This window comes from Colias croceus, chromosome 25 (genome assembly GCF_905220415.1).
Source record: "Colias croceus chromosome 25, ilColCroc2.1".
In the NCBI taxonomy this organism is placed as follows: domain Eukaryota; kingdom Metazoa; phylum Arthropoda; class Insecta; order Lepidoptera; family Pieridae; genus Colias; species Colias croceus.
Genome location: NC_059561.1, coordinates 7,451,445 through 7,478,689, shown reverse-complemented (window position 1 = coordinate 7,478,689; position 27,245 = coordinate 7,451,445). Strand labels below are relative to the sequence as shown.

Below are 27,245 nucleotides of genomic sequence, written 5' to 3'. Positions count from 1 at the left end.
TTGTATTATTTTATAACTTGTACACGTTTTTGTGTTCCGATTGCTTTTTACGCCATCTTTTGACATAAAGCGGAATTAAATATCGAAGCGAAATCGAAATAATCAAAATTATTTTTAATGCAAACAATATCCAAACTGTACTAGTATATATATATAATAGACTATTATTATATATTTATATGTATATATATAACCGAATTACATAATAATAATTTATATTTTTATTCTATGAATGCATTTTATATTGGTAAACATGTCACTGTCAATATGTGTCGAATTCGCAATTTTCATCTGTGTTTTCAACGTGACATTGACACATTAAAACGTCATTCGTCAATACCTATGCGATTGCTTGTGTACAATCAATAAAATATAAATTTTATTTTCATATGATAACTCTTAATTATGTAGTTTCAAATCATTCGATACTTAAGAGGCGTGTACTACATTAGATAAACTTTAGTTTTATAAGTTATTTGTGTGTGTTTTATGATGTCTATGAGAGATAAATGGGTGCGGCGATTTTCAGTCGACGAGACGGCGAAACATAAGAATGGTTTCACTCTATATAAGATCACATCTGTTGTAAGTATATGATACTAAGCCTATAAGATCTGTATTCTAATGAATCTTATGATATATCATATTATAAGCATGTAAAGAGAGAATTTATCAAGTGAAAGCAGTAGGTTTATACATACATATATATTTTAGGGAATTAGGGTCAGAGTAATATAATTTAGTATCACTAGTTTATATTCATGTATTTAGAATGTGCTGATTACCTAGGTTCCTTGTTAGTTGAATTTTAACACATGTTTATTCAATCTGCATTGTGTAAGGTTAGTTCATACATATAAACATTACTTAGTTCCTAACTTTGCTGATTGCACAATGTATTCACTGATAGCAAAAACTTTTTCCTTGTTACTCATTGTTTTTAGTAATAGTTGTTTAAGTTTCAAATAATTGTAATAAACTCTGACTCATATTATTTAAAGGAAAAATAGAAATATTTTTGTAATATCAACCAGTTTAACAAAATTAAAAGAAATATATTACACCAGAGGTAATTTATGTTATTCCTGAGTAACATATTGTTTTTTAAAGATTTATTAATGAAATCTAGTGTTTCTTTTTATATGATGTTATAAGATAATATAAATAATAATATAACTGGACCAAGGCCAGGGCTAAAAACTGCTAAGTGCTTACAACTAAGCAGTGAAGATAAATAATGTAACTACTTGTAACTATTATTATAATTGTGTAATAATATTATAAGTGGTTAAATATAATAATAAGAGTGTTATTACTTCAAATATAGATAGATAAGCTAAGAATAGATGTTAGGTTTGTAATTACAGCAATAAGATATATTTTAGTGTACATATATTATACTAGCTGCTCCGCGCGGTTTCACCCCCCTGGCTCCACCCCTGTTGGTCGTAGCGTGATGATATATAGCCTATAACCTTCCTCGATAAATGGGCTATCTAACACCGAAAGAATTTTTCAAATCGGACCAGTAGTTCTCGAGATTAGCGCGTTCAAACAAACTAACAAACAAACTCTTCAGCTTTATAATATTAGTACAGATTGAATGATAATTACATTTCTCATCTTTCATCGAGTTATATGTTTTTAAAATAATTAATTCCTATGAAAAAGCAATAACTCAATTCTTTTCTCTTCAATTGAGTATTTGAATAAAAAAAAAATTATTGATTTTTTGCATGTATTTTAAAACTTTATGTTATAAAACTAATATATAATCTTTCCATTTAGCACAAAAAAAATTTTTATTCAAATACTCAATTGAAGACACATATTTGTTAGTTGTTGTTACTTCTGAGCTGTTGAAAATATCAATTTGTTTTGTAATAGTTCCTTGATAAAAATAATTTGAATGTAAATAAATTTTATTTTCATTTCACATCAATGCCTTTGTATTGTGATAACTTAAATACAGATAAGATTTTCTTTATTCTGTTTGTAAAAGAATTACCTACGCAACCAAAGTCAAATGTGTACTTGATTCTTATTAATAAAGTAACATATACCTTCCAGTTATTCCCCCTGGATTCTCCTGAAGCCGTCACAGTGGTGTCTGTGTGGAAGAGATACAGTGACATTCAGCAGTTGCACAAATCTATGAAGGCGCTGCACAGTGGACTGCACCTACGAGGCTCCTTCCCCGCGCTTGCTAAGAGCAGCTATTTTAAACGGTTTCAACAGGAAGTGAGTTTGTATATTTATGTAACAAGTAGTTTTTATCGTCTAAAAAAGAGTGTGTGTGCCGAGCGCATGTGTCAGAAGTGAAACTTCTTTGGCAAGATTCAAAGATACCAAAATCGTCGCTTTACTCTCAACGCGCCTAAAGAAGTTTCACTTCAAGAATATTTAATGTACTTTGTACAAAAGTATGTAGTTGTTCTTATCTGGACTCTGGAGTGTAATAATTTATTTATTTTATAAATTTACTTGCAATTTTAGTCCAATTTAAATTACAATTGTCATTGCTATTGTTCATTTTCATTTACAGGTGATTGAAGAAAGAGCGAAGTCAATTAAGGACTTATTAGAATTTGTGGCGGAACATCGATTGTTATTCACAAGTACAGATTTTGTTAACTTTCTACAGGTAAATATGAATTTTCGATATAGATTTTGTTTAATTTGTTGAGTAACTAATTCATTACTTTTGTCACACCCCGGACACTCCATACAAAATTATAGTTTTGACAGTCACACTGTAGAGACTGCAAATGTGTGTGTAAACTCTTTATGGTTGGCACATTTGTGACTAGCGTAAAAAAAAATTCGCGTTTTTCTGATGAAATACATCCGTAAACAGCACAATATCTAACCATTTTCTACGAAAAACGATAATCACAAATCCAAAATAATAAAATTGCTTTAGGTCAATTTGATTAATGTTGTCAATCTTCGTTGCGTTTCGTCTAAAGACGTCGTTGGTATCGTCCTTGCGGGGAAATGGGTACCATAACATGTCTGATCGTGCGGGGTGAGGTAAGTGTTTAATTTTGGCGGGAGGCGGAGAGTGTCCGTTCTGTAGCGTTTAGCTACTATTATGTATTCTGTGCTTTTGTTAAAAAAAATATTCAAATAAAAGGTATATTTTTCGTTATGGCGGTTGAAAACTAGCATTTATAATAGAAAAGCAGTAGGACCTGTATTATTTCACCTGAGTAAATAATAATGTATATTTAAATTAAGCTGTTATAAATCAAATAAACACAACAGTAGGTTTGTTAATAGAAAAACTTATTGAAGAACCTTGAAGCAATCTCTATTTCCTGCAGTAGTGTATTCAAAATAATAATATAATTGACTGCTTAGAAACAGAATGCTATAGATAAGTATTTATACATATATTAAGTATATATAAATCTTATCATTATTCTGTTTTGGCAAGAAAATAATGTCTGTATGTTTATCTTAGGAACTGGTCCGATTTGAAAAATTCTTTCGGTGTTAGATAGCCCATTTATCGAGAAAGGCTATAGGCTATATACCATCACGCTAAAACCGCGTGGCATAGCTAGTAACAAATAATAATCAAACATAGGTAATAAAGTATGTATCGTTTTATTAAAAATTGCAGTTAAGTAAATATGAATATTTCACTTCAACTTATAAGGTATAGGTACCTACTAATTTCCAACAATATGCTATTGATTTATACAGTACATTATTGATACATTATTGATTTTGAGCAATATTATAAATATGTTTTTCAGTCTGGCTACCCAGACCCGGAACCCAAAGGAGTGATAAACGCAATCAGATCATCGCTACACTTGCCCGTAGAAGACACACCACCTTTGGAATATCAAACGTCAGATGATGATTCTAAAAGCCCTGAAAGTGAGATATTTTTCTCTTATTTGTAAGAGTCTGGTTTATTTGTATCACTTATAACTCAATAATGGTTGAATAGATTTTAATGATTTAGATTTATAGTTATGGCCCCACTTGGCACGTATTAAGTGTTGAAGTAACTGTTAAAAGAGCTAATAGCGCATTTATATAATCAAAGTTTTAAGTTAATAATACTGCTGCAATATTGATATATAGAATTTTATTATGTAGGATAACAAGTGATAACTGCGTTAAAAACAACCGACTTCAAACTTGCACTTGCAAAATTTACAAATACCTACAGACAAAAATGCTCATAAAATAAAAACTACTGGGCCTATCCGAATAAAATTTTTATGGGACCAATTCGACACCATCCCGCATCGAACAAAAAAAGAATCACGTAAATCGGTTCAGAAACCTCGGAGTAATCGGTGTACATACATAAAAAAAAAAAAAAAAAAAATATACCGGCCGAATTGATAACCTCCTCCTTTTTTTTAAAGTCGGTTAAAAATATGTGAGTTAAATTCCAAGGATTTAAGTATGTATTCTTTTATTTTTAATTAATAACTCGGTGTTAATAACAATTTATAATGCACGTTTTAATAACATTTTAATTCTTTACGTTTCAGCACAAAACATGAACTCAACAAACGCAAGTCCGATAAATTCAAACACACAGATGAACATTTCTCAAATACCTATATATGAAGCGGCAGACATAGAAATACGACAATCACCAATATTACAGAAATCTAACACTAATAGCTTCGAATCTCTAGACTCTCTAGATAGCATAAGCAGCGATTTATATGAAGAATTAAATAAAATGACTATAAAAAAAAGTAAATCGTTCGTCAAAAAGAATGTTTTACCAGATTTAATTAATTTTGACGCGCCATCGACTTCGAAATTCGATGATTATCACACAATGCCCAGAAATATAAATTCCGATGAAGTTGATTCGATTAATTTGAATAATCAAAAGTTAACAACGTCGACGTCACAATTGGATTCTAGAAGTTTCGATTCGGCTTCGATCGGGAATTCCCGGCGGAGTTCGTACAGCATGCTGTCCCTGTCTAACGTCGAGTGTAAGACAAGGACGGAGGATAGTTATGTTTTCGAAGCGGGTTATTTGTTGAATTTGGCGGCAAGATGCGAAGATGTTGGTGATTTTCAACGGTCTTTCGAGTGCTATAAGTCGGGGATCGAGAAAATGCTTATTGGTGTGCAGTGTAAGTAAATTTTTACAAATTACTTATAAAAAAAATTGAAAATTTGTGTGTAGTCCAAATATAAAACAAATTATGACATTTTTTTTACATTTTAAAATCTCTCTAAATTATTTTCACTAATGTAAAACTGCATCAAATATTAATTTAAGTTTAAGGTATATGTTTTCTTTCATTTCTCATCCATGCAACGATATTATGCCTTTGAAAAGGCATAGCAGGACACACTGTAGCAATATTTAGTAACATATTTTAACTTAAATTAGGAAAAAGATACACTGAAAAGTTCTAAAAAGTTATTTTTACACACATAGGATAGGTACTAATCTATTTTCTTTACGAACTAGTAGACGATTTGTATTTTCGTACTAGATTTCCGCCCGCGGCTTCGCCCGCGTTTGCAAAGGAAAACCCGCATAGTTCCCGTTCCCGTGGGATTTCCGGGATAAAAACTATCCTATGTGTTAATCCAAGTTACCCTCTATATGTGTGCTAAAATTCATTGTAATCGGTTCAGTAGTTTTTACGTGAAAGAGTAACAAACATCCATACATCCATACAAACTTTTGCATTTATAATATTAGTAGGATATAATTGCTCCCATAACTAAAGAATAAAGTAATATAATATTCTGCCATAAGCAATCATAATGTACATATTTGATTTGAAACACTAAAATCTATAATATACAAATGAATCGCAAAATGTGTTGGTAAGCGCATGACTCGAGAACGGCTGAACCGATTTTGATAATTTCTTTTTATAATCGGATGGTTCTTATCGAGAGAAATCGTAAGCATGTACCACGAACGAAGCCGGGGCGGACAGCTAGTATATCTATAAGTATTTATTTAAAATTATATATAAGTACCTATGTATGTTTATCAGCCATCTGGTTTCCATAACACAAGCGAAAGCTTAGTATGGGATCAGATCGTGCCGTGTGTGAAAATTGTCCTGCAATATTTATTTATTTTATTTTTATTTATTTAAAATACAGATTATTTCTTAATATATTATTGCAACATAGTACACATCTACTATAGACATAAAGTATGTTATAACGATTTTCTTATCACCAACTAATGTATTACAAAATACTAATTAACTCTCGATCGAGTTTAATGAACAAATCGATTATTGCTTATAACTGCATTAATAAATAATAACATCAATTTTAATATGTTTCATGAATTCCACTAGTTTATCTGAGAAGGACATTTATTATTTCTTTTATTTATATTCAACTAGTGGTCCGCCCCAGCTTCGCCCGTGGTACATATTTCGCAATAAAAGGTAGCCTATGTCCTTTCTCGGGTATCAAAATATTATGTCCATACCAAAGGAGAATGGCAAACTCCCATAGGACTCTGGGCCTGATCGTTACACTGATGATTTATGGGTGATGAAATAGATAAAAATATACAGACTCTAGGAATATAATAATTATAGATCTTTTCTATGGGATAGCAGAGATATTGGGATATTGATTAAGATCAATTTTGAATATAATGTTACTAAGGCCCTTCTGCCATTAGGTACGATATTTCTAGAATACGACACTCGCGTAGAATACTACTTAGATATTTGCTGGCTACCCGATGCTCGCATATTATGCGACTGAAAAATGACTAAATTCATCATTATTGCGCCTCGTTTTTGTGGACCGACGTTATAATAATAATAATTCATTTATTTATTGCAACAACAGTTACGTCGTTATGTCGAGCAATCAGCAATTCCAGTGACGAAGAAGCTCTTGCAGTTTTTCTTTTTTATAGAAATAGAAGACGCCAACGTAAGAGTAAGAAGTACTAGATTCATCCATATATTGAAAGAAACATAAATTGTAGAGTTTTTGTAGCCGAACGAGAACTACAACATGATGATTAGATATTTTTATCTTTCTAACGAAGAGATACGCGCGAGAGTCGAGACGCGATGCAAAAGCGACCGACACGGTGAGTAGTGCTATACTAGTCGCGGACGTGTAGGATACCAGTAGCGTAGTGTGCGAGCCTACATAAAAATGTATGTGAGATACTCCGCGGCGACTAGTCTCCGAGACTTGCAGGATACTTGAATCGCCTATGCGTATCGTAATGGGAGAAGGGCCTAAAACTTCACTCAAATGTCAAACAACAAACATAAACAAATCACTCATCACTGACACAATTATGATTAATAATTTGACATTTTATTAATGGCCAGCTACCTAAATGAAAATGTTATAATTATTATTGATTAAGTAAAACATTTTTTTATTTTATAGAATGATCTAAATAAATTATGATATGTGTTAAAAATAAGTTAAGTTTTGCTTCTGATTTATAAAGCATTTGAATTCAATAAAATTAAAAATAAAATATAGACATTCATTCGTATTAATCGATATATTCGACTTTTTTACTCCTGACAACACTGACAATCTCTGCTTGATAAGACCGGTAGTCATAGAAATAACAATGCCGGTAGTGAACACATTATCTTTTTTTTCAAAGATTTGTTTTCCCATAGAATCAGAAGTAAATATTTTACCAAGAATTACTAAAAATAACATAATGAATTTTAAATATATTATGATTTCTGTAACAGTTAGGCCCAGTTTCGCCATTCTCCTTTCATGCAAATTGGTTCAGTAGTTTAGGCGTGATTGAGTAACAGACAGACAGACAGAGTTACTTTCGCATTTATAATATTAGTATTCAATTATTTTAGGTGTATTAAAATTGAGTAAAGTGGTCTGACACGTGTCAGAAGTGAAACCTCTTTGACAAGATTAAAAGATACCAAAATCGTCGTCATGGAGGAATGAAATGACGTTATTGCCATGATGATGATGATGCGACATTGTAATTTTACACTCAACGGTCCTAAAGAAGTTTGACCACAAAATTTTTTTTTTGTCGAATTCCGTCTAGTTGTAGAATTTTTTCTAATAAATTCTCATTTATGAAGTACTAGCTTAACGCCCGCGGCTTCGCCCGCTTTGTCTTAAACCTAATAAATAATATACTAAAACCTTCCTCTTGAATCACTCTATCTATTAAAAAAACCGCATCAAAATCCGTTGCGTAGTTTTAAAGATTTAAGCATACAAAGGGACATAGGGACAGAGAAAGCGACTTTGTTTTATACTATGTAGTGATTTATATTCAATAAATGAAAGTCCGGGAGCCAGAAGCAGATTTTATGACCAAGTTCCTCTCAAGCGGTAATTAGTAAAATGCATCAAAGTATAGTATTATGAAGCCTCGTGAACGTCAGCTGGAGCTCGGTTGGGGGGATGAGCGGTTGTAGCCTCCCACGCACGTAAGAAAAAAAAGTATATTCATTCATTTCCTCTCAGCTAAAAATTTGTCAAATTATAGCTAACCCAATATCTCAACGAAAAATAATAATCAGCTGGTTACAGCATGGTGTATTATACGTCAGCTGGTGTCTCGAATATAATGAGACATTAACAAAATCATCGAGGTACGTGGAATTCCATCAACATAAGTCCCCGGAAAAGATAAGTAATAACTTTATTAATTATATATTAACTATTATTTTTTTAATAATTATAGTTAACTAATGTTTTTAGTGGGTTATTTCATATTTGTTACACTTTTAGGTAATTATGTGAATTTGATGATATGATAGTTATTTTTAAATGCAGTTTATAATATTTGTAAAAACATGTTTACCGATGTGGCTGAATGTACGTAGTACCCCGATCATGCGCACAACTAACCACCTCCAAGCGTATCTTATTACTGTCTATATTATGCTAGCGTGTGTTGCTTGAATTTTTAAAAATAACGATAATAATTAAAGATACGTCATTTCATCTCAGATGAAAATTTGTGAGCTGATTGTTAATATACTGATGCGATAAATAAAAAAAATCAGCTAGCAATAATTCGAGGAAAACCTAGTCGGTTGATGCATATAAATTGGCAATAGATGCTTCTGTCTAACTCCTATGTAATAACTTTCAAAGTATCAGCTGACGCTTTTTCCACCAAGATACAGCCAGCTGACCTATATATTATATATCCACAGTTACATATAAGCTATCATCAGGTAAATTTTTGTTTGAGAGGAAATCACGGAAAATAATTTTATTTTTTACCCGACTACGGCAAAGCAAAAGGAGGGTTATGATTTTGACAGGCTATGTATGTATGTATGTATGTATGTATGTATGTATGTATGTTCATCTGTTCCCTCGTAACGTCTAAACTACTTATCAGAATTTGACAAATGACATATCATTAGAAGCGTCTTAATTGTCCGCTGGTTATAGGCTATATGGGGTTTCACAAAATCTAATGTGGCGTCCTCTATTGGACAAAACATACAGAGTAAAAAAATAAAGTTAAGATAAATATCCCGTGTTTGGTATCATTTGAAAGCGCTTTCCTTGTACATTTTGAATATATATATATATTACTAGCATTTGCTCGTGACTTTACCTGTATTCATGGGCTGATTGCATATAATTCACATCTTTTCGTCCATAGCTTCTTTATTAGTTCATCAGTTTAACTTTTGTTAATATTATGCCCCACAAATACACTTTAACACCAAAATAGTACAAATAATATAAAGTGAAAAAACTAAAACCCAACTACGACAATAACCGGCGCTGAAAAAGTATAAAACAAGATTTCAGAATACTGAACTGAACAAAGTTGCTAATGTAGTTGCAAGTAAATGGACACAGTAGACTCTACCAAGATGCCTTCGTTGTAAATTGACAATAATGTCATACAATACTATTCTAAAGTATGCAATATTCCACTATGTAAAGATAAATTTTCATGTTTGGAAAGGCGTAGTCACACGTTACATAATATGTACCTATTTACCGTAGCACTTCAACAACGTGTGACTACGCCTTTCCAAACATGAAAATTTATCTTTACATAGTGGAATATTGCATACTTCAGAATAGTATTGTATGACATTATTGTCAATTTACAACGAAGGCATCTTGGTAGAGTCTACTGTGTCCATTTACTTGCAACTACATTAGCAACTTTGTTCAGTTCAGTATTCTGAAATCTTGTTTTATACTTTTTCAGCGCCGGTTATTGTCGTAGTTGGGTTTTAGTTTTTTCACTTTATATTATTTCATGTTCGAGACACCAGCTGACGCATAATACACCATGTTGTAACCAGCTGATTATTTTTTTTCGTTGAGATATTGGGTTAGCTACAATTTGACAAATTTTTAGCTGAGAGGAAATGAATGAATGTATTTTTTTTTCCTACGTGCGTGGGAGGCTACAACCGCTCATCCCCCCAACCGAGCGCCAGCTGACGTTCACGAGGCTTTATAATACTATACTCTGATGCGTCTGACGAATTATCTCTTGAGAGGAAATAATTAACCAAATTTGCACCTGGCTCCCTAACAAAACTCGATTTATTCTAATGTATTTTATCTTTACATTTCTTTACAGTTTTTAAAATTACATGTTTATATTTAATTTTAAGAACCGTCGATTTAAAGATAAAGTATTTTATAATAAATCGATTTATAAATAGGCATATAACTAGATTGCCTTGTAACATTAAGTGTTTGATAAGTTATCGATAGCAAGTGACTCAGTATTGATCCAATCACCTCTATGATTGTTTGTGTGTTATCTAATATATTGAATTATTGAAATGTGTTTATACTGAGATGTTTTTAACAAGTATATGAGTGTTAAGTGTATGGGCAAAATTATATTCAGATTAATATGTACTTAAAGAATATAAAGAAATAGGGACGTAATATATTTCAAAATAAATAAATAACTGTTATGAATATAATAAGTTTTACACAAAATTATGTTAATGTGATAGTGTACATTTCCAAAGAGATGTTTAATTAGTTTAAAATGAAGTGATTTTTGTTAGAAATGGATTTTATGTACCTATATTCATATACAGAGAGTTATTATACATGTAAGTTTATTTAAGAAATAAATGTTTTTAGTATAAGTACATGGAACTAATAAGAATCGTATAAACTAGCGGTCTGCCCCGGCTTCGCCCGTGGTAAATATTTACGTTTTCTCTACATAAGAACCATCCTCGTACTTCAATAAATGTAATAAAAAAAGAATTAACGAAATCGGTTCAGTTGTTCTCGAGTTATGCGCTTACCAACACATTTTGCGATTCATTTTTATATTTTAGACTAGCGGTCCGCCCCGGCTTCGCCCGTGGTAAATTTTTACGTTTTCTCTCCATAAGAACCATCCTCGTACTTCAAGAAATGTAATAAAAAAAGAATTAACGAAATCGGTTCAGCTGTTCTAAAGTTATGCGCTTACCAACACATTTTGGGATTCATTTTTATATTATATAGATATGATTAACAATAATAAATAACTATTTACTACATATAAGACTAGGAAACAGCTGTTTTTACATTGTATTTATAAAAATTCACAAGGATAATAATTTTTACTTACATCGTATCATACGTTGTGTTGGTGATTAAAACACAGACCTTAAAAAAGTTAAAACTGTTCTACCTTAGTATCTGTTATAAAAATTGGAAACGAATATTTAAGTACATATTTATTTATTTATATTTTTCTAGCGGACACAGATCCACAAAGACGAGCGTTAATAAAGAATAAAACGAGCAAATATCTGTCGTATGCTGAAGAAATATATAAGAAACATCTCAGTGGGACAGAGCAAAGTGTGAGTGAAAATTTTAATTAAAAATTTATAAAAAATAATCAAGTCTATAAGTTATGCATTAATAATTTTGTTGCTCAGTTCTAGGAAATATATCTTATCAATAAGGTATTTACGTTTTTTTAAAAACTATAATTAAGTTATAGTTTTATAATAAATAATAACTTTTAATAATTTTTTTACGTGATTGTCTATATTTATTTATTGTGCGTTAAGAATTGAAAAATATAGCATTTGTATTTTCACATAAATTAAAAAAAAGTATGCATTATTTGGCACAGTTCAAAATTAAAAAAAAAAAATTATATAACAACATACTAACATATATCCGTCTCTCTCCCACAGCTATTGCCAGAGCGAGATAGCGATATGCCGAAGCCGATTCACAGCCCCATCCCGTTATCAATGCTAAAACGTCCCTATGAAGAATTAGGAATGTATAGAGTCCTAGGTGTCCTAGGTTCTAGTATTATGTTAGTACTGCATAAGACTGAGCAGACTTGTTATGCTATGAAGGTAGGTTTTTTTTGTTTTTAATGTTGTTGATGTTTAGTATTATTCAACATGTTGTTACATTAGAATTATTGTGATAATATTACGAAATTACTTATTGTATTTCTTGAAAATACAAAAAAAAAAACATTGTATTAATTCATCATGATAAATAATATTCTCTATGATGCATCCAAAGAAATATTATAATTTTTAAGGGTTAGTCAAACTTAGTACCTATTCTGTTTGATTTGTCTATTTTGCTAGAAGATTTAAATTCCACTGTAAAATCCTGTATTTTAAAATAACATGACATGTTAGGCTAAAGTCCAGATGCCTTCTTATTGCCCTGAATTTATTTTGATATTTCATTATTGTTAATTACTTTCAGGTGATACAAAAAATACCGCACAATCTCACGGAATTTGACGATTATTTCCAACAACAAGCTACTACAAGACAACCTATATTACCAACTTTAATACCATATATGGTGCCTTTACATGCATACATAGAAACAAATAATTTATTTTTCTTAATATTATCTTACGCACCGGGAGAAAAACTATTCGATTATATTAAAAACTATGCAAAATCGATTCCCAATACACCTTCTAAAGTGAATTTGGAAAATGTCTTCCCGAAAATCGATTTGGAGAACGAATCGATTGATTTGAATCGGAATATCGATTCGGAAGTATCGGTTAAGGAATTAGTCATGAATTCGCAGAAGTTGTTGAAGAATGTCGATAAAGTTTTGACGGATAGTGATGTGCGGGAGTGTAATAGTGTTGTGCAAGAGACTAGTAGTGTTGAGACGGTAATTTTTTATAAATATTGTATGGATTCATGTGACGATTTGAAAATGTAGTTTGTATAAAACTTGTATTAACAGTTGTTATTCTATATGTAACATATGGTCGGTGAATTTGATTAGAACAATGGAAAATATTAAGAGCAGCGTAGTAGAGTGTTCTTAGGAAGTTACAATTTATATAAAATGTCTCTTTAAAACTGTTATAATATGTATTTATATTTACTTGATAATACTTAGCATTTTTTTAGATATATTTGTTTAAGATGATTCAATAGAACAAAATATTTTAGGGAAAAAAAATTAATTAAATCGTTATTTCTAAATGTTTCAGGTAGTAAAAAATCCCCGAGATGTTTTACCCCCCTCCACGATATGCAAGTGGGGGGCGGAAATATTGACAGCCATCGAGTGTTTGCATAACTCCGGTGTTATACTTAGGTAAGTTTTAATTGTTTTTATTTGTTAAAAGAATACCAAATTTTTAATTAAAATTTACTAGCTCAAGATTTTTTTATCATATTGATATTGTATCTGATCATTATTGATATCTACGTTTCTCTAATAAATGTTTTCAATTTTTCCGTGTGACGTCACGAAGTTTTTGGTACCCCTCTTAAACGTGTGACGTAATTTATCTATCGCATTTACGAAATATTAACATTAATTAGACTCATAATAGCCTATTGAAAGATTTCTTGTTCTGACGATTTAATGTTTATAGCTGTAGTTTTCCTTTTTTTTTACAGAGACCTAAATCCGAACAACATCCTCCTTTCCGAAGGTGGTCAAATCACGCTAACTTATTTCACACATTACCCCGGCACAGAGATGTGTATATCTCAAGTTGGAAAGGCTAATATCTACTGTGCGCCGGAGTTGATGAGGCCTTTGTGGGGGGAGGGGGGGGAGTGTGACTATTGGAGCTATGGCGCTGTTATGTACTATCTTATATGTGGCGTGGTGAGTAGTAGTAGTGAAAAAAAGAGTGTGTGTACTTATGTACACGCGTTAGAAGTTATACTTCTTTGGCGTATGGAAAAAATACTAGAATATACAACTTGAACATAGTTATAAATTTTCATACCACCTAGAACTAACTTCATGCTGTTAAATTTATGTGTCGGTGTGCGCGCGCATCGTAAAAATTTACTCTCATCATTTTTCTCCATCGCGCCAAAAGAAGTATAACTTCAAAAATAGTATTTAATGTAGTTAGTTTGTAATTAGTTAGTAATTACTGTAGTTATGGAGTAATTAGTGTAGCTATTTTTTACGTTTGTCGTAAATGTAGTTAATTGGTAGTTTTGTAAGCTGTTTTGTACTACCTATATTAAATGTGGCATGAGTAGTAATAGTATAGTACTTCGTTCGTACTACGTTCGTAATTACAGTAATTAGTTAGTTTGTAATTAGTATAGTAAATAGTTATTTAGTAATTGTTTCGTACTAAATTTATACTAAGGCAATGAATTTAATAGTTTATTGCCGGTGTAAAAAAGCGTGTTATCTACAGAATATCGTGACCTATTTCATAAATAAATAAATAAATAATTAATTATATATGTTTGTTTGTAACAGCCGCTGTCTCACTACCACAACGAATTCACGAGTCACACAATATTGCAACTGCCCGAGGGACTCAGTGTGGAAGTGGAATCTTTTCTTACACAGGTACTATACTAATATTATAAAAAGGAAAGGTTTGTAATTATGTATTTATGTATGGTTTTCACGCATAAACTACTGGACCGATTTCAAAAATTCTTTCACGATTAGAAAGCTGCATCTTCACTGAGCAACATAGGCTAGGTTTTATCCCGGAAATCCCACTGTAACGGGAACTATACGGGTTTTTCTTTGAAAACGCGGGCGAGGCCGCAGGCGGAAAGCTAGTATTTAGAATAAAATTAACTTTTAGAAAAGGAAATTTAGAGAAATCGATCTAATCTCTTCAAAAAATAGCTATCTATATCTGCGCCATGCTTTGTTGTGATGTGAAAGAAAGACAAACAAAGAAACATAGGAATAAAATTATTTTATTATAATTAAATATTTTAAATTCAAATAAATTCTAGTGAGTAAATTTTTGAGTAAAAATACAGAGTATATCGAAAATACGTTTTACATCATTTTGAATATTGAGAACATACTTTAGGAGAGATATTTTATAATATAACTAGCTAACCGCCCGCGGCTTCGCCCGCTTTGTCTAAAACCTAATAAATTATATACTAAAACCTTCCCCTTGAATCACTCTATCTATTAAAAAAACCGCATCAAAATCCGTTGCGTAGTTTTAAAGATTTAAGCATACAAAGGCACATAGGGACAGAGAAAGCGACTTTGTTTTATACTATGTAGTGATCAGACAAATACATATTATTACTTCAAAGTTTTTGGTGGTTATACATATACATATCTATATTTAACGCTAAAATTCCTCAAAATACCTTTGTTATTAAAAAATGTTTAAGGCCGTGTACGCGGTCCGTGCGCTGTTTGGCTCAAATATGTGATTTTTCAAACCAGATTGTCCATCAACCACTTATCTTACAAACATATGAATTACTAATAATTTTAGGAAATTTTATTGTCTATATAGTTAGTTAAGAGTTTTTTTCAATTAATACAGTATTTGTGAATACCATCAAGATAACTGAGCCGATGATTACATGATTTCGCTTTTAGTGTCAATTTCGAAGCTAAAAATATCTGAAATCGCTGACAGATCTAACACACAATTTTTTTTAACTAACTGCAAAAATCCTTATTAAAATAGTTAGTTAAAAGATTTTTTTATTTTGGACTCCTAACTTACGAAATTAAAATCCGAACCATGTGAATTTTTTTAGAAATTATAGTCGACAAAATGATTATTTTCACCAAGATATTTGACTTAGTTAAATATAATTTTTACATATTGCAATAAAAGAACGTCTTACTTATAAGATAAAATTTAAAAAATCAACTAAGGTACCTCTATTATTTTTCTACAATTGTTTTTAAAGTACTATAAAACACTGCGCGCGACCCGATTAAAATCAGTCGGCAGCGAGCCTTTCCAGAGAGAGGACATGTTGCTCGGCGCTCTCCTGTGGACTTATGCTGTTCATAGTAAAAGGATAGCGCAAGCCGCGATCTATCGTAATAGATCGCGGAGATTTTGACTTACGTTAAATTGAATAAGCCCTCTTAATAAGTTTTAATTTATTTTCAGTTGTTAACCTACGAGCCATCGGAACGCCTCGGTTCCGGTAAAGACGGTATAGAGGAAATAAAACAACATCCATATTTTAAAAACATCGACTGGCAAAACGTATATAACTCGTGGATTGTCCCGGATTGATGTGATTTTGACGAATTGATAGATGAGCAATTTTGTAGCCTATATTTGGGTTTCGTTCGGAAATTTGATTGATTGGATAATTCAATCGTTAATTAACCAAAGTCATTGTTGAAATTCAAGGTTCCTGAAACCTAGTAAAGACCAAACTAATGAATTAACCAAAATCCTATTAATATGGGTTTAGCATTTTGTGATATAAAGACAACTTCTCAATGGTGACTGAAAAAGACTTAACAGTATTATTATATAGGTGACAATTGAAAATATTATATTCAAAGAAATGAATTATTCTAATTTCTAACCAATTTCTTCTGAACTATAGAATCTGAAAATAAACCAAACAAAATTAACAAAAAATTTGACTACACCAAAGTACAAAAATTACAATTTATATTGCATTTTTTTTTCTTCAAATTAAAAATGGACAACTTTAAAATCTTAAAAATAAACTAGATTTTAGTAATTGTTTAAGCTCCTACTTATTAAAGTATTAAAATAAGTGTACTTTTAAAATAGAGCTTATAGTAATGGAATAGTGTGATATTTATTATCTGTAGATGTTAATGTGATCTTTGTATAATCTGTATTTATTGTTTGGCGGGAAATCCCAAAAATGTAGTCCTTAGTTTTTTTTAGAATATTTCGATAAAAAAAATGGAATTTATTGCAAATAATGTTTTAAATAAGAGCGTGTGTGCCGAGCACACGTGTCAGAAATGAAACTTCTTTGGCTTCAAAGATACCAAAATCGTCGCCGTACTCCATGACGTGACGGTATTTCTATGACGCGACCTTGAAATTTTCCTCTCAAATTGCCTATAGAAGCTTCACTTCAAAAAATGTGTTTTTTTTGTTACTCAAATATCCATCTATACTTTATACATAAAAAAGAAGCATTTTTTTGCAAACTAGGTATATACTGGAATGAAAATACATGCTTTTTTGTAGTTAATGATATTTATTTTAATACTAGCTGTTCCCCGCGGTTTCACCCGCATAGCTCCGCTCATGTTGGTCTTAGCGTGATGATATTATATATAGCCTATAGCCTTCCTCGATAAATGGGCTATCTAACACCGAAAGAATTTTTCAAATCGGACCAGTAGTTCCCGAGATTGGTGCGTTCAAACAAACAAACTCTTCAGCTTTATAATATTAGTAAACATATTGTCGGAATGCACTCACAATTAATGTTATTTTAGTAATAACTAATAATAGTAGATGGGATAATTTAGTACGCAAGCTTAATTTATTTATTTTTATTGATAAGAAATGTTTTTTGTATATTAGTTAGTTTTTAAAAGTACATAGATGAATTATGTATGGAATCTTTAGTTTTAATTCCTCTTATGTTGAATTGTAATACATAATTTAATATGTATTTTATGCATTCCTAAGGAAATATGTATGTTTCTACATAATATTATTATATCAACTGGCTGAATTTACTTATGTGTGTATCTAGTCGTTATAATTCTGTTTTTTTTTTACATTTTTTGAAAAAATATATTTGTGCTAAATTTTAGTTGATGTGGTTCAGTTATTGACTTGTTCTATAAAATAATAATATGAAAATTCGATCCATTGGTATAAATATAATGAATTTATATTGTATCTTATTATTGGATATGTCCAATTGTGGATTGTTTTTGGAATTTTAATTACTTCCTTAGTTTGGTACAAACCTTTTTAATCTGGTTCTTCTAGATGGCGGTATGAAATTTTTTTTTTCTTATAAATATCTACAGTTTAAACTACCTACTTGCTAAGTAAATCATAATTGTACTACACTTGATTTTGTTTGTCCTTTGTTTTTTTTTATAAATTTAATATAATAAAATATTTGTTCAATGATCTCAAATCAACGGATTTTAGTATAATAAATCTGTTGCAAATAAAATGTTTGGTTTCTGTAATATGTCGTTTTGTTATGAATATAGTAATTATAATATTTATTGAACTTAGAACCTAGGTAGATCTGTAATGATTGGATATAGCGGCTATCTGTATTTTTATATGTAAATCGTGTTTGTAGCATTGTTTAATAAAGTATTTCAAATTTGTCTTTGTTTTATTATTTATCCTTTAAATGAATGTATAGCGTAAGAACTATAGATAGGGAGGCGAAGAGGGGAATTTTCTGTAATACTCGAGCGTGGCAGTTTAAGATATGAGAGATACCTTAGACCTAATAGAACAACCTTGTTAACTATTTAGCTCTATATGTAGTGACGCGCGCCTAGGATAGACGATCAGATAAGTAAAAAAAAATCGATAGTCTGAAATACTCGAGCGCGTCAGATTAAGATATTGGGGGTTGATTTTAGTGTTTTAAGACTAAATTTAACTAATCTGACCATAAGTCCTTGACGCCGCCGAGTTATAGGGTCGCGAACTTGTAAAAAAAAAACGTTAATCCGGCATTCTCGAGCGCGATTGTTTTTATTTTTATTTTGAAGAATATAATCTAAAACTTACTAAAAATACAAAATCTGCCGGTTTCCGCATGACCGGAAGTCTGGAGGAGCCATTTCATCTTCCGAAAAACGCGTTGCAGCATATAAGTCGCGAACGAAAAAGTTTAAATAAACAAAAAAGGTAATTTTATTTTACAAAAAAAGGTCTCTTTTCATTTTTGTCCAAAGTTAAAACTTTTTTTACTTGAAGCATCGTAAAAAGTCAAACTCCCGGTTTTTTGTGTATATCTCGAAAACTGAGGGAGTTAAGAAAAATTGATATGAAATAACGATGATTAAAAAAAAGAAACCCACAAACCTTTTTCGGTCAGATTAAGAGAACCCACCAACATTTTTGTCAGATTAAGAAAATATGCTTTCAGGATACCGAGATAAACCTCCCCTATGAAAATCTGACGCGCTCGAGTATTTCAAAAGGACTCTTTTTTTTCTGCATTTTCAAAAATTCATCATAACTTATCGTCATGTCGTAATCGTCAGTTTTTTTAAGGGGAGCTTCCTTGGGGCCTACTTAACACCCCTTCCGAAAATCTGACGCGCTCGAGTAAATTTTTTTTTTGTGCATTTTTGACGAATTTATATGCCTAGCCCCACCACGCAAACCGGCAGATTAGTATACCGTTGTTATCAGAGGGACTTGGGGCATACGTAGTATGAATATCTGACGCGCTCGAGAATGCCCAAGTAACTGTTTTTTTTTACATTTTTGAAAATCCGTACACGCCAAACCCACCGCTAAAATGGTTTTTAGTTTTTACCATAGAAGCTTTTCTTTTCGAAATTATTTTCTCTTTCGATTTTGATAAGTCTCGACGACGCCGTTGAATTACGTCATTTAGCTACCTCGCCTCCCTATCTACTAAGAACATGGTAGTACATTATATACAGGAATATAAGTACTTCTTCTTTTTTTCAAATGGCAACTCCCGATTCCAGTGAGGATGGATTCTGCCAATTATTGTTGCTTCTAAAAAGGTTTGTTTATTAGGTAGGTATATATTTTTCTAAGTACATTTGAGAAAGAACACTAACACTTAACCCAGATTAGTTTTATAATCTGAGCATAATAATCAGATAAATTTTCAAACTAAAGTAATTATTAATAGACCAAGTAGTTTTTAGCTAATTGCTTTTATGGATAAATTATTCAAAAAATAATTTAATTTAATTTTTAGCTTCTATTGGCCTAAAATTGGAATTAAGCCGGTTATATGGCAATTATTAAGTAAACAAGTTGAACAACGACGCAGTTATAAATAAGAAACAATGTTACGTAAAATACTTCTAAGAAAAAATTCAATGCATCATGATTGACATAATTTATGTAAATTAAATCTGCCAGTACGTATAAATCTAAGTTTGATTATAATTCCAACAAGGACCGCCATACAAACTGCAGTCTAAAGTAATTGGCATTTTTGCATCAAATTATACTTATTCGATTTTATCTTAGTTCGTGCTCATTACAAGCTACGCACTTGTATTTCCATATAACTTGCATCATAATTGCAAAATAAATCTCCACGGAACAAGTATGGCATGCCATCTGAGGAGCGAGGCCGCATTTCTTCTAAGGTGATCAAGTCTTACTAAAAACACATGGAAAAACTCTTATGCCCACTTCTATAAACTCCAATCTTCATTATCTCAAGGCAGGTTACGCGATTTCCAACTTTATCAACCGCTTCGAGCTTTCGCAATGTTGAAACTAGATGGCATTACACGTTTTTGTTCTATTATGAAACGATAAAACCTAGATGATAAAATAAAAAATAGACTGCGGTAGTAAAAGTTCAGTGCAACCTTAATTTTTCAGTGGCTATGATATCAATAAACTGTTCATACAATTAACTCGTATTTTATTTTAGTCGGTTTATATATCTTTATTACTAACACTAGTATGTAAGCTCGCAATTGTACTAACACTATATGGATGTAATCTTAGGATGAATCTGAAATAAATGATTATTAGATTATTAGATATTATTATACCTACAATCTCGAGAGAACGCAACACGACTATTGGACGATGAAAACGTGAAAACGAGTCTCAAACTCTCAAGACAAGAGACAGACAGTTGTCCATTTGACAAGGTGTTGACTCGATGTGTAAAGTGCGCATGCGTGGCTGACATATTATTTTAATTTATTGGTGTTTTCCCGCGGAAAATAACAAGTACAGATTAAGTAAAAAAAAGTAGTGAGAACATGTTTGAAGTTTTGTAAACAGAAAGTGTTTTGGAATTCTTTACGTAAACATTGATCAAGTTCGTTCCCATCATTTGTTATTCGTTTTATTGTAATTCATGAATATTTTTGAGTTTTGTGAGTGAAGATTTATGTTTATTGGATTCTTATTTGAGTGGTAAGTAATTTTAGAAATTAAGTTGGATTTGTTTTATCTTAAGGCTGGTTCACACTTTGATTAGTGCGAGTGCAGGTGATTAGTGCAGGTGTTTAGTAACTACGTGTGGACAGCGACTGTTTAGTGCAAGTGTTTAGTAGGCTGTGTAGTAAAGTGAATAGAAGCGTGTTCTATTTTTTTGCGAGTGGACTGCGAGTAGCCACGTCCCGCGCGCCCTCCCTTCCCCCTCACTCGCAGTGTGCCTGCCTAAACACGTCTGGACACGAGTGTTTAGTGTTTAGTGTTTAGCGTAGTGTGTAGCGTCGCGAATTGCACCATTGACCTGCACTCCCACTAATCACCTGCACTCGCAGTTGAATTGGACACTACTCGCACTACACACCTGCACTCGCACTAATCACCTGCACTCACACTAATCAAAGTGTGAACCAGCCATTAGAATGTTATACACATTCAATATGTGTGTAAAGCGTATTTCATTAAGGTTTAATAGTTACAAAAGCTTTATAAAGTGGTACTGACTACTGTATAATGTATTTTACTTTCAAGATAGGTACTATTACCACAGTAGGTATCTATTACTATACCGAAATACATAGGTAGGTAGCATTGCTCAAAAATCATAATGCCCTTTATACCTACCTACTTACGTACAAATAAAAACTTATTCGCAAAGTTGTGAACTAGGAAGTTCCTAGTACCTATCTAATAGGTCGCTTTTTATAAATACATGCTGCATAGTAGAAAGGTATACAGGAAATAAAATGTGTTCTGCTGTACAAGGAATTAAAATAAACATAACTATGTACTGATAACGTAGGTATTTAATGTACCTGTACACCTATCGTAAGAAAATCGGGAAAACTTGCGGAGGAAACTTACAGGCTTACGCTCTTACAAGTTACAATTTTATACCTACTATTTTCCGTATTCAACCTTTTAATAATTTGTAAATAAATATTAAAAAATAAACTTCCAATACATACTGTTTATATAAAATTATTAAATAGCTGGTTGTTTGAAGAATTTGTACTTTCTAATTTAAATTAAAGCACGACTCGTGAAGGTCGCAGGTTCTGAGCCGGTTGATTCATTATTTGAATCAGGATATTGTTAGAACCTTATATGCCGTTACTATTTGCGTAGATTCAAATGATTTTATTGTATGATTTGTTGATTTCTTATATTTATAAATTAAATTAAATCCTATCGATAATGTCACTTATTTTTCAAAGACAACTAGGTTTGTACTTTTTGTAACAATTAAGTACTTATATGAAGCCAAAGAAAATATGAAATAGGTAGGTATGAAAATTACAATTAAAAATACAATGTTCGTATTTTTAATTAATAACACGATGTACAATTAACGCGAAATAAACTGAATTTTCCACTCCATATAGCATCTAGTACTCATATATTTACGTTAGTGTGTAGTAGGTATGTACAATTGTACATGCAGAATTACGTAAAGCTAATTAGACGATTAAATAATTGTATGACAACACCTAACTTAAATAATTTAAAAATTTATAATTCTTTTACGCTTCGCAAACACGGCAACTGGCACTTTCTTACTTTTTTATAACTTTCTCGTTATGCAACCCATGTAAATTGCGTTGTGGACACGCCTTTAATGTTACATAATCTGTGGTCGAAATAAATTACGTTAATTTAAAAAAATACCTATAATCGAATGTGACGTTTGAATAGAAATATTTTGAATGGCCAGTGTTGCTATTGTTAAATAATTTACAACATGAAATCTTGTAGTTTATAATTATTGACTATTGAGGCATTCATTGAATTTTAGGACCCGGTCTTAAAGTGGTTACTGTCCGGTAATTCGACCCCTATAACTTTGATAAATATGTTTTGAACGAATAAATATGATTAAATCATCGAGATATATGTACTACGTACTAGAGAGGCGATCGCTACTACACTCTCTTTAACACGAGCTAGAGGCAAGAATCACAAGTCTCTTTAGTCTGTGCCGGACGCTTGCCGCGTCAACACGTGTTATTGCTCTGTTCAAAATGCCTTCGTGTATGCTAAGATATTGTTTTAACAGTTCCCATAATACAAACAAATCCCGAGGAGTGACTTTTCACCAGTAAGTTTCCTTATTATGAGTAAGTCATGCATTTTACTAATATTGTTATCATTTTGCGAAAAATCACCACGCGTTCTGCGTTTCGCGCCATTTTTCATAGACTAACAGCACAGACGTGACACTATCGATGAGTGTTAAAAAAATGTAACTGGATTTTTTAACTATGAATATACAATATATACTAGGAAAGATTACCGTGGTGTAGTACCTAAATATTTATACTTTTACCCGACTACGCAAAGTAAAACGGTAGGTTATATAATATATTAAGTAATATTTATTTATTTACCTATTTTTATTTATTAAAAAAAGGTTCATCAACAGTTGTTCCAATAGGATTTATAAATTATTATGCACAACAATTACAAATAAACACAACATTCACAGAAACTAATACAGTAAAAGTTCCTTAATCGCGCTTCCTTTATTCGCGTTTCCACTATTCGCGGATTAAAAAAATGCGACCCAATTTCTATATTCGAATGTAAAAAATTTTTTTATTCGCGGATTTAATAAGTACATACATAATAATAAAATTATTCCAATAGGTATCTTACCCAATATCCTTGTCAAATGGACTAATAGGAAAGTAAAATAGATCTTATTACAAGTTTGCCTAAACGCCATCGTATATACGTAACGTACGTATCGCCATATACGTAAACGCCATCAACATTGAATCATCGTATCCATTTAATTAGGGCTATTATAAACCAATACTCCAAAATTCGATTACATCATGAAGCAAAAACTGATAAAACTATTGATTACTACACAAAACGACAAAAGCTTACTAAATTGATATTATTTAAAGGAAATTAAAATACATAGTTTAATATAAAATCCTCTTTTTATTAATTCCCTAGTATCAGTACCACCAGATAGTACCGAGTAAACAGATTGCACAATGTGTCGCATCTGCGCGCATTGCTTAATCTTTGAACTTGAAGCCACGCCTCGCTCGTTCCACACGTACCCCACCACATCGGCCGCGCGCAATGTTTTTGTTTGGAATAACCTCTCTAGTACGTAGTACATATATCTCGATGGATTAAATATATTATCTACTAGCTTCCGCCCGCGACTCCGTCCGCGCGGATGTCGGTCTTCGCGTGGATGGTTTATTTCTCCATTTTGAGTAACTCACAATGACATCTTATAAATATCTATTGGACCCAAATACGGCTAGGACTATAATAATACGCAACGTGTGTTCGCGGTTCTACAGAACAACGTCTATGGATAAAACTGAAAAATTAATTTAATTTTTTTTTACGTATTTTTCCAGTATAAAAAGTATCCTTTTTTACGCCCAGGATAATAAGGTATAATTTTACAAAGTTTCATCGAAATCGAACCATTAGTTTTCACGTGATGCCTTCACATACAGACAGACAGACAAAAATTTTTTTAATCACATATTTGGGTTTGGTATCGATCCAGTAACACCCCCTGCTATTTATTTTTTCAATATTTAACCGACTTCAAAAAAAAGGAGGAGGTTATCAATTCGGCCGGTATATTTTTTTTTTTTTTTTTTTTTATGTATGTACACCGATTACTCCGAGGTTTCTGAACCGATTTACGTGATTCTTTTTTTGTTCGATGCAGGATGGTGTCGAATTGGTCCCATAAAAATTTTATTCGGCTAGGCCCAGTAGTTTTTATTTTATGAGCATTTTTGTCTGTACTCGATGACTTAATTGGAATGTAGCAAGTAACTTTGATTCACTTCCTGGTAACCGATTGAGCTGAAATTTTGTATAAGTGTGTAAATTGGATAGCGATGAAACATTATCATGACATAGAGCTGATTTGATGATGGAATCGGAAGGTGGCCATAGGAACTCAGTAATATATTGACTCGACTTTATCGAGTTTGGGCTCGTTTGATTCGTGTTGAAAATTACACTAAAAAGTATTAAATAAAATTAACTGCGTTAAAAACAACCGACTTCAAAAACGGAAAAGTAAAAAATAAAAAAGATTATTATTGATATTATTAATTACTACATATTATTTAGATGTGCTATTTATTAAATAGGTTTGAAGTCGGTGCCAAACACTAAGCACTTAGTATTAAGCCCGTGCACCTTGCCGTGCCCAAGTGACTATGGCACTTGGTATCGTAATCAAACTTATAGTGTCAAGATGAAATATAGCTCAATTTGAAGCTTGATGTTAGTACTTTTAAAATCGATTAAAGTTTTTATGTAAATAAGCCGCAGTTCACGACAATAAAAATAAAACAAAAGTTTTATTCAACGCTTCAAAAAAATACTTTATCGAGTTTAAACTAACGATGAACGTTAAGTTTTACATTTATTACATAGGTAATATTTTAATTTACAAGATAAATGTGAAAAGTAAATCGTAATAAACATTATTTCAAAATAAATAACGTCGAACACATTCATTCAACTATGACATACCTATGACCAGGACGCTTGCAAGAGAGATAGATATATGTGTCAAAACAAAAACTTTTACTTTTATTTCTATTTTTTCGGTATAATTACGACTTAATAGTGATAAATATGATCATTATAAATACAAATAGGAATTAACAATATCACGAACACGTGACACAACTAGTATTTTACCGATTCCATACGTGGTCATACATGTTTCAAAAGAATAACTTTTACTATTATTTCAATTTATCCGGTATAATTAAGACTTAATATTGATACATATGACCATTATAAATACAAATAGGAATTAACAATATCACGAATACGTGGCACAACAAAAATTTTACCGATACCACCCGAAAACATAATATTTTGAGAACATAATTTATTCATTCAACACGACCACCCATCCCTAGTCCACTGGTACCACGTAATCTAAGATAACAGAATGATGAGAAAATGCACGTTCCTCCACGCACACCGAACGTGCTTGTGACGATTTCACTGTTACAACTTACATGCTGAATCAACAATCGATGGCTGTGTGACGGTGTGAATTTATGCCATTTTGATAATTTGAAATGTGGAGACAATTTGTTTTTAAATCTATGTACTTACCACTTAGACTTACCATTCTATCCAGTGTCCAGATTCACAAATAAATGGTATACTTACGTGTGTAATGTGTATAGTTAAAGATGCATATCGATATTATAATAAAACTAGCTGACCTGCAAAACATTACAATTATTATTCAGGGGTATGAAAAATGGATGTTGACTGATTTACACGTTTAGCCAATATGCACACAAAATTTCATGGGAATCGGTCGAGCCATTTTGAAGATATGTATTTAAATACACGAAAATTTTATTACATACCTGCCTAGTGCCTACAAATATAAGTAACTAAATTATACATTATAATATAATTATTTGTTAATCTTCCTGAAACTCGATAATACTGTTGAATTCGATTTTTGTATCGGAATTCGGAAAACTGCTTTTTCAATAAATATTATTTATACAATTCGTATGTTTAGTGCTGATTTACACAGGGTCAGTAGACAAGTCAGTCGCGGCGCCAAAATTCGGCGTCGCGACTGACTTTAACTGTTTACATAGACTTCAAGCCTCTGTACTGACTTAAAATCTGTTTACACAGGGTTTTTTTTCGGGTCAGCACTGATTTGCCTTGAATTTGTAGTCAGTTACTGACCCTGTGTAAATCAGCACTAACGTCTTTATTTATTCAGTTTGGCTTTGGCATAAAATAATAATTATTATTTATAAATTGTCTCAGCTTTACATAGAGATAACTTTTATAGGTAAGGACTAAGGACAGGTAATTTACTAACATGAAATCATGATAGAAGCCAAGCAGAGGGTTGATAAGATTGCTCAAT

General features: G+C 31.7%; 2 protein-coding genes across 2 annotated transcripts in view; both read left to right on the top strand.

Moving 5' to 3' along the window:
* Positions 1–344: 344 nt before the first annotated feature.
* LOC123703060 lies at positions 345–17,508 on the top strand. Its single transcript, XM_045650936.1, has 12 exons — positions 345–585; positions 2,071–2,241; positions 2,546–2,644; positions 3,765–3,891; positions 4,521–5,126; positions 11,710–11,816; positions 12,159–12,329; positions 12,697–13,125; positions 13,454–13,560; positions 13,869–14,082; positions 14,701–14,793; positions 16,340–17,508. Exons 1-12 carry the CDS (start codon positions 490–492, stop codon positions 16,466–16,468), a joined length of 2,349 nt encoding a protein of 782 aa, XP_045506892.1. The 5' UTR covers positions 345–489; the 3' UTR covers positions 16,469–17,508.
* A 3,516-nt stretch (positions 17,509–21,024) lies between these two features.
* The window catches only part of LOC123703072, a 54,586-nt gene continuing 48,365 nt past the window's right edge, over positions 21,025–27,245 (top strand). The window contains exon 1 of the mRNA XM_045650950.1: positions 21,025–21,310. The gene's annotated coding sequence lies outside the window, so the exon portion shown is untranslated. The remainder of the gene's footprint in view (positions 21,311–27,245) is intronic.